General features: G+C 34.4%; 1 protein-coding gene across 1 annotated transcript in view; it reads left to right on the top strand.

Annotated features, from left to right (window-relative positions):
* Positions 1-13,310, top strand: part of PCLO (piccolo presynaptic cytomatrix protein) — a 623,081-nt gene that overhangs the window by 399,444 nt on the left and 210,327 nt on the right. The window contains exons 7-8 of the mRNA XM_062178496.1: positions 2,069-4,256; positions 9,113-9,249. Coding sequence (XP_062034480.1) covers positions 2,069-4,256; positions 9,113-9,249 — 2,325 coding nt within the window. The remainder of the gene's footprint in view (positions 1-2,068; positions 4,257-9,112; positions 9,250-13,310) is intronic.

Raw genomic sequence — 13,310 nt, 5'->3', positions numbered from 1 at the left:
AGCCATTTATTAAGTACCTATACTACTTTTAAAAATAAATTCAGGATATTTAACATATCCATCTCCTTTGCTGCAAAGGAAAATTTTTCCTCTGTAATGTCTCCATTATTCAGTACCATAATACTTCCAAGATAACATAAACAACCACTTCACCAACACAATATATGTAGTATAGGACAGTATTGTACATTTTTAAATTCTAAGGCATCTATCACATACATACAAAGGAAAACTGCTATGATCTATGTACATTTTTTACAAGTAATTTTTTTAAAATATGGAATGTGGGTTTTTCAAAAATAGGTGTCTGTTGTTTCATACTGTTGTCTCACTTGATCTTCATAGTGACCCTGACTTAACTGAGTATTAGATAAAGTGAAAACAATTTAGGATGAGAGGGACATAAATAATTTGCCAAACAGCTGCCTACAGAAGCTCCAGTTCTCCCTGTTCTTTGAGATTTTTCTCTCAGGAGGCACAAACTACAATTTCAACATCACTGGACCCAATTTCTCAGACTGGTGACATTTATTCAATTTATCAAGTATTTCAAATGTTGGAAATATGCATAAGTCTCATGAAATCCTTAGGAAGTTTTACAGTGTAGTATTTATTAAAGAAACAGGGCGTGTAAAAGGAGCAGACATGTTATCAGAAAGCAGATTGAAAACCGTGAAGGAAACAAAGTTAGAAATTAAAAAAAAAGACATTGAGACCATGACATCTTGGACAAATGTGCTCTAATTCATAAGATTTAATTTTTAGATCAAAATTCATGGACTCACTTTTTTATTGTTTTTTCTGTCCTCAACATTTGCTGAGTGGTGGGAAAAGGAGAAATTAATATCTTTGGATTATAAGAGAAAGAACCCATCTTGTAAAAAATATGCAACAGGAAGGCCCAAAAGAATTTGAGGGTTTTACTTTGAAATTGTTCAGGATTGGAATAGGAATGACAGTCCCTCCAAGGAGTAAAAGTGAGAAGGGAAAGTTAGATACCATATAGCATATAGCATGCTAAACTAACATCTTCAAAAAACTTACCTTCAATTTTAGATCATTAGCATAGATACACTAGGAGTAGATCCAGTTAAATTGTGTGTCTATTAAGATAGATGGAGGGGCCGGCGCCGTGGCTCACTTGGTTAATCCTCTGCCTGTGGCACCGGCATCCCATATGGACACCTGGTTCTAATCCTGGTTGCTCCTCTTCCAGTCCAGCTCTCTGCTGTGGCCTGGGAGGGCAGTGGAGGATGGCCCAAGTGCTTGGGCCCCTGCACACGCATGGGAGACCAGGAGGAAGTGCCTGGCTCCTGGCTTCAGATTGGCATAGCTCCAGCCTTAGCGGCCATTTGGGGGGTGAACCAACGGAAGGACGACCTTTCTCTCTGTCTCTCTCTCTCACTGTCTAACTCTTATCTGTCAAATAAATTAAAAAAAAAAAAGATAGATGGAAATTAAGGTTCTAGAGTTCTTCTTAGAATCTTAGTAAAATTTATGCCCCCCAAAATGTAGCATATATTAGCAAAATTGACATTTTGAGAACTGATTATTGTTTACAGCCCTTGTCTCTCCTGTTCTGTGTTTTTTTTTTTCCTTTTTGTTGAATTCTTAGTGGAGAGTTAAGATTATAAAATAAGCTGAAAATATTTCATTGTAAAAATTAAAAGACTAATAAATGAAAGAGGAGGGAAGGTAGGGTGGGAAGTATCACTGTGCTTCTAATAAAATTAATAATAAGGTTATAAATATATAAAACATATACATGTACATACATGAGCAATGAGTTCAGTGCTTGATTTGACAACAAGTTCCAGGGATTATAATAATAAATAACAAATTCACCTAGAGAAGAAAAATATTTTTCAATTGTTGAAAATGAAATTCTTGAAAATGAATTTTTCAGTTCATTGCATTTGGGACCATGAATTATACATAATTTTAAAAATTATGCTGTGATAGCTGAAACATGTAAAATCATTTTTATTTGAATGCAATTTATGAAGATTTTTTTCGCCTTTATTTTCACTTGATAACAAAGGACTGTATTTTTTTTCCTGTATTATAGACAAAGGGTTCTCAAACCGTGACACCATCTGGCACTCAGAAAAAAGTTAAGAGAACTCTGCCAAATCCACCTCCTGAGGAAGCTTCCACAGGAGCTCAGTCAACGTACAGCACAATGGGCACCGTTTCCAGGAGAAGGATCTGTAGAACCAATACGATGGCTCGAGCCAAGATTCTCCAGGACATAGACAGAGAGCTTGATCTTGTGGAACGGGAATCTGCGAAGCTTAGAAAGAAACAAGCGGAACTTGATGAAGAAGAAAAGGAGATTGATGCCAAGCTGCGGTACTTGGAAATGGGAATTAACAGGAGGAAAGAGGCATTACTAAAGGAGAGAGAAAAGAGAGAGCGAGCCTACCTGCAAGGCGTAGCCGAGGATCGTGATTACATGTCTGACAGTGAAGTGAGCACTGCCAGACCAACCCGAATAGAAAGCCAGCATGGCATTGAGCGACCCAGAACTGCTCCTCAACCTGAATTCACCCAGTTTATACCACCACAAACCCAAACGGAATCTCAGCTAGTTCCTCCTACAAGTCCTTACACACAATACCAATACTCTTCCCCTCCTCTTCCTACCCAAGCACCCACCCCATACACCCAGCAATCCCATTTTCAGCAACAAACGTTGTACACTCAGCAGGTTTCACCTTATCAGACCCAACCAACATTCCAAGCTGTGGCAACAATGTCCTTCACACCTCAAGCGCAACCTACACCAACCCCACAACCTTCTTACCAGTTACCGTCACACATGATGGTAATTCAGCAGAAGCCACGGCAGACTGCATTGTATCTGGAGCCCAAGATAACTTCAAACTATGAAGTGATTCGCAACCAGCCCCTCATGATAGCACCTGCTTCTACTGATAACACATATGCTGTTTCCCATCTTGGTAGTAAGTACAATACTTTAGACTTGAGAATAGGTTTGGAGGAAAGAAGTAGCATGGCAAGCAGTCCTATATCCAGCATATCTGCAGATTCTTTCTATGCAGATATTGACCATCATACTTCACGTAACTATGTTCTAATTGATGACATTGGAGAAATTCCCAAAGGTACAGCAGCATTAAGCACTGCATTTAGTCTTCATGAGAAGGATCTGTCAAAAACGGACCGTCTGCTCCGAACCACTGAGACTCGTAGATCTCAAGAAGTGACAGATTTCCTAGCACCTTTACAGACTTCTTCCAGGTTACATAGTTATGTGAAAGCAGAGGAAGACCCAATGGAGGATCCATATGAGTTAAAGCTTCTGAAACAGCAGATTAAACAAGAATTCCGTAGAGGGACGGAGAGTTTAGATCACCTTGCTGGTCTCTCGCATTATTATCATGCAGATACTAGTTATAGACATTTTCCAAAATCTGAAAAATATAGCATTAGTAGACTCACACTTGAAAAACAAGCAGCAAAACAGCTACCAGCAGCCATACTGTATCAAAAGCAGTCAAAGCATAAGAAATCACTAATTGACCCCAAAATGTCAAAATTTTCACCTATTCAAGAAAGTAGAGACCTAGAACCTGATTATTCAAGCTATATGACTTCGAGTACTTCATCTATTGGTGGGATTTCTTCGAGGGCAAGGCTTCTTCAAGATGACATCACTTTTGGCCTTAGAAAAAATATTACAGACCAGCAAAAATTTATGGGATCATCTCTTGGCACAGGACTGAGCACATTAGGGAATACTATACGGTCAGCTCTGCAGGATGAAGCAGATAAGCCTTACAGTAGTGGCAGCAGGTCCAGACCTTCCTCCAGACCTTCTTCTGTTTACGGGCTTGATTTGTCAATTAAAAGAGATTCTTCCAGCTCCTCACTAAGACTGAAAGCTCAAGAGGCTGAAGCTCTAGATGTTTCCTTCACTCATGCCTCATCATCTGCAAGAACTAAGCCTACTAGTTTGCCAATTAGCCAGAGTAGAGGAAGAATACCAATCGTGGCCCAGAATTCTGAAGAAGAAAGTCCACTCAGTCCTGTTGGCCAACCAATGGGAATGGCAAGGGCTGCAGCTGGACCCTTGCCGCCAATATCAGCAGATACCAGGGATCAGTTTGGGTCAAGTCATTCATTGCCTGAAGTTCAGCAACATATGAGAGAAGAATCAAGGACTCGTGGCTATGACCGTGACATAGCATTCATCATGGATGACTTCCAACATGCCATGTCAGATAGTGAAGGTAAATTGGGCCTCACAGCTCCCTGTTACTCTCAAAACTCAAACTCTTATTTTTCTGCATGTTTAATTTTCCTTCTTGAAAGATGTAGTCTACCTTTCTTGGTGCGTCTTTTGCATGTTTACTTCAATTTGATTTTGTGTAAATGGAAATTTTACCTTCTGTATAGATTTTGTAGCATGCTTTTCTTTATTCATTTTTAATTTCTTCTTTTATTGTTCTGTTTCCTGATTGTTTGGTTGATTTGTTTTGTGTCTGCTTTTCTAAAACCATTATCAAATAATTCTATCAATAAAATATCCTCATCCTTTAAATCTGTAGTTGTAAAATTTTTCATTGTATGTATCTTTAATTATTTAAAATGTTTTAAATTTAATGATCATTTTATTTCACTTTGTGACATTATTAAAATTATAAAGTACTGAACTATTGACAGCCATTAAATATTATTATGCTAGACTTTGTAAAGACAGAATTATTTATGTTACTTTCATGAGATAATTGTTTATTAGTTTGAAGGACTTCTTTCTGAGAACTTTTAGATAGAAACACATATTAGCTTAATGTAGAATTTTATAATCTCATTAAATAAAATGTTTTTATTTTTCTCATGAATATTGAAAAATTTGTTCACTTTGCATTTTATGCTAGAAACTGTAGTACTAAATAAGATATTGAGTATAGATAATTTTCTGAGTACATATGAAGAATTCTTTAGATTTAAAATTGAAATTTCTGAGCTGCTTTTGTGATTTTAGTCATTTGAAGTCCATGCCTTACTGGTGTACCTATTTACCCTTTTCTTTGACTTTACCTTGTACCATCCTGTGTTTTTGCCCTAGGTTGTTTTGCTAATTTTTCATATTGAACAAGTACTTTACAACAAGCACACACTTAATTAAAAATGGCTTAAGGGAGACTTCTTTGTTAAATCATGTAGAACTATAAAATTTTAGAAAATTATCTGGTCAGGTCTAATTTTGAAGATAAGGGAGAAGTGGTTGGTACAGGGCTGTGAAGTGTCCTGCCCATGCCAAAGGGACTCCTGACTCTTGGATCCTTTTAAATATTCCCTCTGTGGCCTACATTGGAAAGTAGGTGTGATTGGAATTCTGGAAATAAAATATTTCTAATGAAATAAAATCATTATTACTTCATGCCTTTTGAGGCTCCCAAGGAGTAAGCTAACATGAACATTCTTGAGAACTTGTCGAAAGTGTGTTTAAATGAAAAGGATTTCCTTTCTACTTTTGGATCTTAACACAGTTATGATTCTTGAAATGTAAACCTAAATATTTTATAGAACTAAAATAATCACATGGTCCTGAAGGAAGACAAACTTCTTTCTTTATGACATTCCAACAAGCTTATCACTTTCTGATTCGTTTTCCTCTAGAACAGCTGTTGGATTGACAGTTTTTAGTGACAGTTATTTAATTAAATAAAACACTCAATTTGTGGATTTTTTTCTTCAGCCAATTGTTTGAATGAATCTACACAGTTAAGCAAGAATTGTGATATGGAGATAGTCTTTAATGTTTGTTTTTTGTAATCCACATTTTAAACCATTTTATACAGAAAAAATGTTGCAGAAGAACAAGAAAACTCTTCAGTATTCATATCTGTAAAATGACACAATAAGACAAAAATTCTAGAGAGTCTATGGCATAACTAATCATGATAAGAGATTAATGAATTGATTTAATCAGCAAAGATATTTTGTCATAGTGTTGCCAGATGTGGAGATCTTTCTGGATATCCCAGTGTGTGGCGCTTATTTACATACAACCATTTAAAAGTACCTGGGTATTTTATTTCTCATTTATATTATGTTGATATAAGATTAGACAAAGCACACTATAACAAATTATAGATGTAATATTATGTATGTGAAGTGTGATGACTTTCCTTAAAAGATGTATGTAAAATGTTATATATTTTCTGTGCTTTTATATCACATAAACATACTAATTTTCTCATGGTGAATAATGATCTACTTTTCTTTTGAAATATTGAATTCCTTGGGTATTCAATGGAAAAAGTAGAAACTGTGTCTTCCCAGTTACACAACTGCTGAAATTTATCAAATCAGAATGTTAGGGATATTTAAAATGAATTTTTAGCAAATATATCTTATATTTGTGTTTGAATGCTAACATAACTTAACAATATAACATATAGTAGGTAATATACTATTATGCAGATGAAACAAATTTAACTCAAAATATGCATCCTGTAAATTCAGGTAAACTCTAGATTATTGACTGTAAGATTTTTTTTCAGATGTGTCTGTAGGGTACTAGTTAATTTTGAAATCTCTCACTTAAGATAAAATCTAGATAGATGTTATTTGTGTTATCTAATATTTATGGTTGTCAGCTTGAGGCTAAACTAGAAACAGTCATATGATATTTATTTCTACTGCCCCAAGTCTTTTATTGAAAACATTCTTTCATAATGTACTTCATCATATGTCCCTCTGCCCCCCCAAAGTATCAACATATAAAGTTTTATAAAACAAGTCTTACCAGTATTTGATGCTGAGGTTTACACTATGCATGTAACATTTGCACTATGTGCAAAATTTCTATTTTACATTTAAGATTCAAGAAAATATTACCAAGTTTAAAAGGTTATGTTAATAACAAGTAACTTATTTAATTAGGAAAATGTTATTGTTATAGAATTAAAATTTTAAAGTGCCATTTTGCCATTTTATAATGCAGTTCTAAAAATTTAGCATTTACTGTACAACTGGCTTTATATGAGAAAGACAGAGTCTAATACAAAAATAGACTCATTTAGTCTGGTTCTCCTTTGTTGATTCTAAATTCCTGTGCTAAGGATAGTAGATATCCCCATTAGTTTAAATGTAGGATCGTTATATGAAATAACAGAAAAGCAAAGTATATAATTAGATTTGGAAACAAACTGATAAAATTTGTATCAGGTTGCAGTTTTGCCTTATTTGTACAGACATGGCACAGAAAACATGTTTTAAAGAATTGTATTTCAAATACAATTAGGAAAATTATGTATTTATATGAAATCACATACTGCATTATTCAGCATATTTATTAAAACAGTATAGAAGATTATTTTCTTGTAATATATAAATATAGTACATAAGCAGTAAAATAAAATAATGTTAGGGTGAGTGGAGAAAATCAAAGAAGTTTTCAAAGACGTAGTTGGTAATGGATTTGCTTTGTATTTATTTACCCAATGTCTATTAAAGTAAATATTTGTAGGTTTAGTCACTTGGCTTTAAGTTAAGGCTATGAAAACCATAGTAATTATTGAGTAGATTCTTAAAAAGGTTGTGTACCCCTTAATGAGGTTCGAGAGGCAGATCTTTTACTTAAAAGTAGTCAGGATACTTAATTATTCTATATTTTTTCATTCCACAAGTACTTGTTGAATGTTATACCACATTGCAAGGCATTGTTTTTAGTGTTGGGTGATGCTTGACTTTAAGCAGCTTAGGATCTGATAGGTGAATCAGTCAAGTACCTATGCAACCACAAATCAGGTATGTGCTACTGTTATTTCCTCAAAACTAAGACTGGCTAGACCATGAGACATCATCTCTCATTCCGTGTTTATTGGAGGACAGTGCTCTGATTGATGAGCAACGTTGACCAAGATCACAGGTGGTGTAGAGGTGAGTAAAGGTGTGTGTCCTGTGGGTTTGCCAGCTCTGCTGGCAATGAAACAATGGAAGTTGCCTTGCAAGTAAATTTTGGGAGAGAAAGCAGTTAGGGACAGAAAAAATAAAGCTATAATGAGACAGAGAGAAGAACTCAATAGTGTAGAAGCTGAAGTTTCAAGAAGATGTAGGTTGACAGTATCATCAACAGAACTTTCAGGATAAGCTCATGAGGAGGGTTGCTCCATCTGCCAGTTAGGAAACAGCAGTGTATTTCTAGCAACTATTAATTAGAGACCCTTTTACAAAGAATAGAACAATTTATAGTAAACCAGATTCTATATATTAGGTTATATATGCATTAGATTAGATAAAAGGATTTTTAGCTACCATAATACAGACTTAACAGAGCTAAGAAATACTAATGAATGAGATGAAAATTTTAGAAGTTGTTATATACTTTAAATATTGCAATTTCACAAAAGTATTTTATGATGTCAAATTTTATAACAGTGTAAGTGTGAAAAGCATTCAATCAGCTCTAATTCTAATATCAGTGTTCTTTTCAGTAATCATTTCATTTTTATTATATAAAACTCTGATCTTTTTAATATTAGACCTGAAATACTCATAGCACACATCCTCCTGGCAGTAACACTTGGTCTTCTCTTGGAAATAAATGCTTTTCTTTACTTGGGAATGTCATATTTCCAAAAAAATTACTTTGTGGTAATTCTGACAGTCCCATATTACTGCTTGGTTAATATAGGAGTAGGAAGGCAACAGAAATCTCCAAACTCAATAAATCCTTTTGATGATTAGTGGTGAGTTGGAGGTAAAGATGAGGAGATGGAACTGATGGACTGAGCTTACATAAAATGACTCTTCAGGAATATTTGCTTATTCATTTATTCCTTCACTGTCTAAATTCCCCTTTTCTCTTGATTTAAAATTTGGTTTTCTTTGTTTTATCGGCTTTGATCTGTGTGCATTGTTGTTTTAGGTTATCCTGTGGTACAAAATTTTTAACATTTTTTTGTTTTTGACATAATAATAAAACTGCCTTTTCCTGATCCTGTCGAGAGTTGTATTTGAAACGCATGTCTGGCTAACAAGCCTAGTGCATGTTTGTAACTGCAGAACGTCTACTGCCCCCTGTCACCTGTACAAGCTTTGGTTGCAATGTTTGATATTTCCTTGGTCTCCAAAGCCTATCACCTGCGTCGTGAGGAAACAGATTGGTTTGATAAACCCAGGGAGTCTCGTTTGGAAAATGGACACGGTCTGGACCGAAAACTGCCAGAAAGATTGGTCCACTCTAGACCACTCAGTCAACATCAAGAGCAAGTAAGTGCTATATTTAACAGTCCCTTTTAGATTTATCAACAAGAAAAGACTGAACTCTACTCTTTAATGGTCTCAGGTATCTGAAAACGAATGGGGTGTTTGTAAACCAAATTCTTGAATAATTTTTTTTCAGTAACAAAGAACTAACATACCACTTTATCACACATGATGGATTGGCCTTGACACATAGCTGTAGTACTTACCAGGCATTTTAAGTGATTCATTCCTACAGTAGATAATTATTAGGCCTGTGAAATGTCCTGAAGAGTTTACAGAATAGTGGGTGAAATAGATTTGGGTAATTTTCAGTGCTTTTTTCTAACAATATCTCAGGGTTACAAGAATATAAAAAAAGTAAACAATTCAAGTCAGCTAGGAGAGAAGTAAAGTTTCACTTGAGGAGAAAAGAACTGATACTTTAGAGTCTACTATATGAAAGTGTCAGTTTTTGCATTAATTTTTGGATTTTATCCACTGAACAACTCATATAAAGTAGATTATATCTTGTTAGAAATGAAGAGACTGAAACTTAGAGGTGATTTTTACAACTTGACAAATATGACAACAAAATCCATGTTCCCACTTTACGGCAAATCAGGTAATGTTTGAGTTCAGTTTTCAGAAACACGAGATTAATGGTTGGATAAGTTGAAGGAAATTCCACTGTAAACCATGTGTCCCTGAAACAGTAGTGTTAGCAGATCGGGTATTTGCAGGCTGTGTACTCATTTTGATCATTAAAATATCCACAAAAGAAATGATTTATTTCACTTAATTATTTATTTCTCTTACATTAAATCCTGTGTGGTGATTCATTTTTATAAAAGATAACTATATTCTGAACAAGAACCTACATTCTGCACGAACCTCCTATAATTTAATCCCATGATTGTTATATTAAAATACATTTACATGTGTAAGAACTGTTTAAAATAAAATTATCAGTTCTCTTAGATTTTATTTCCTCCTAAGCAATGTCAGTTCTTGTGGACAAATTCTGAATAATTCAGTAGAATTTCATTTTCTCAGAATTTTGTACTCTTTTGTGTTTCTATGTTTATCTTCTTTGCCAGCACTCTTGGGAATCTTCTCTACTTATGTTCTCTCTGTAGTACTTTATATATTTGATCCTTTTTTTGATTATGGTTGTATTTACCTCTGCAAATATATCAACGTGTTTCCATTTCTTTCTACTTCATGGTATTATATCTAACTTTGGTGAGTTATTTTTAGCTTTTTTTTTGTTTGTAAAATTGCTTTCATAGTTACTTTCCAACTTTTATAAAAAAGATATGGTTGGGAAGTAAAAAATTGATTTTAAAAATTTAAAATTTATCTCTTTCAATCTGCATTTACTAAAGTAATAAATTTTTCAGTTGAAAATAACTTCCTTGAATGTGTTTTAAGACTCTCTCTTGTAATGACAGACTTGTTGCCCATCTTATTTTTCTGAAATTTAGTATTTCTCACAAACCTAAATTGACAATAAAAATGTAAACTATGATGAGTAACAAAATCATAATGAGATGGACTATATCAACTGGAGAGTTAGAGAAATTAATAACTCCCCTACATTTATCACTCAACATTACTATTTGCATTAATACTCGTAGTGGACTTATGTAATTTATCCAAAGAGTATTATTTGGGGTTACATTTAAGTACTATTATCTACCCAAAATATTTTCTTAAATTATATGTTGAAATCTTTATTTAATCTATACTAAACTGATCTTCTGTATATAAAGAGAATTGAAAATGAATCTTGATGTGAATGGAAGGGGAGAGGGAAACAGGAAAGGGGAGGGTTGCGGGTGGGAGGGAAGTTTGGGGAGGAAAGCCATTGTAATCCATAAGCTGTACTTTGGAAATTTATATTCACTAAATAGAAGTTTAAAAAAAATTATATGAGACACAAGGGAAATATGGACATGCCTAATGACATTTTTTGTTCCCAATTTCTGTTACTGCTCTATACAGATACAAAGTTGTTATTAACTTAAGATAAACAAGGGTACTTTAGAATTTTTATGGAGATTGGAATTAAAAGATTAGTTTATGAGTGGAAGTTTTGCCTAGCAGTATCCTGTAATACCAGCATCCCATATGGACGCCAGTTCGTGTCCCAGCTGCTCCACTTCTAATCTGGCTCCCTGCTTTTGGACTGGGAAAGGCAGAGGAAGATGGCCCAAGTGTTTGGGTCCCTGCTACTCATGTGGGAGACTCAGATGAAGCTCCTGGCTCCTGATTTTGGTTTGGCTGAGCCCAGGCCCTTAGGCTATGTGAGGAGTGAACTAGTAGAGGGAAGATTTCTCTGTCTGTCCCTCCCTGTAACTCTGGCTTCAAATAAATAAACATTAAGAGAGAGAGAGAGAGAGAGACCAACCAGTTAAATGAACTACTGATTGATACCCAGATCTGCTCCTCACTACAGCCAAAGCAGACCCTGGGAGGTGTAATGAGATTCCTCCCCTTGGCCACATAGGAGACATGAACTGATTTCCCACAGAGGACTGTTGAGGGGAGTTATGGGAGTCATCCAGAATATGGGATTTCTCTCAAGTAAATAAATAAATAATTTTTAAAAGTAAGTTTTAGTATAAAAACATTTTGAAAAACAGTCATAATTTTTTCATAATGTATATTTTTCCATAACTTTCTATAGACATGGATTTCAAAATTTTTACACTAATATCAACTTACCTTTTAATTCTATTTTCCACAGACTTTATGAAGTGCCTTTATACTACATTGTATTCTAAACAAGATACATTTTAGACCAATATAATGCCCAAATTAAGCAGAGTGGTATGTTTGACAGATATTTAATAAACTTCTTGTTATGTTTGGTAAAATAGAAAACATAAGTACTCTTCCTAGGTGAATGTAGCAGAATATTTATGTATATTTTTGTGACAAAAAACTCAACAATTAAATTTTTTTAGCTTTGGTGTCTAAAATATAGAAATTATATATGCAGTTATAAAAACTATAATTTTATATACTGTTACAAACTACTTGAAAGTGAACAGCCAGACCACCACCCCAGGCTAAGAAAGAGAGGAGTGCCTGACCCAAAAACCCTCAAATGCCCTTCTCAGATCATCATCTCTCCCTTTCCCAATCAGGCAACAAATAAGCTGATTTTTGTGACAATAATTTCCTTGTCTTTCTTGTCACAAAAATCAGCCTATTTGCATTTTCTAAATAGATTCTACATAGAAAAAATATGCTTAACTTACTACATAAAGATCCAAAGTTTAGTTATATATAATTCAAAATCCATGCTTTTGGTATTAATATTTATCTGCATATGCTGTCTTTCTCTTTAATTCATTATAACTATATTTTGGTCTGGAAATAAAAAATGACTTTCTCATTTTATTCACCTTTTTTCATCTCTAATCATAAAAAGATAATATTGAGCTCTACGTACCAGTAAACTCCGATGCTTTTATTTGAAAACATGCATAACAAGAATTTATAGTTATAAACTGCTCTTGAGGCAAAAGTAATGACTAAATTGATGAATGTGAACACTAATTGCTTTAAAATATTTTATGTAAAACATCCAGTCTAGGGGTAGAAGAGTGGGAAAATTATTTTTTGTCAGATCCACAATCATATTAGCTACATAAATAAGACAAATCCTCAAAACCGTATGTTTCCTTTCAAAAATATATATTTATGTTTAACTTCTGCATCACCTAACCTCTTTTATCTTGTTAATTTTGTTTTTAGCCACTTAATCTATAAATAGAACTAATACCCTGTATAGGATGGTTGTGTAGGTCTACACATCTTGACTATTACTAATGCGCCACCATCTGGCTGACACCCACTCCTCAGCAATTCCGACTCATCTGTAGCTCTGAGGTCATTAAGATCCTAGGAAAGAGCCACAGTTCATGCTGAACAATTGAATGCTCTGTTTCCTCTCACTGGACATTGTTCCTCCTGTCCTGTTTTTGGCTAACCTTGCTGTCACACAGTTTCTATGTACACATTCCTGTTTGCAAGAAGACTTCTCTGACACTATGACCACCTCTTCCCAAAACTGT

The sequence above is a fragment of the Lepus europaeus genome, chromosome 1 (genome assembly GCF_033115175.1).
Source record: "Lepus europaeus isolate LE1 chromosome 1, mLepTim1.pri, whole genome shotgun sequence".
Classification (NCBI taxonomy): Eukaryota; Metazoa; Chordata; class Mammalia; order Lagomorpha; family Leporidae; genus Lepus; species Lepus europaeus.
This window is presented reverse-complemented; position numbering and strand designations above follow the sequence as displayed.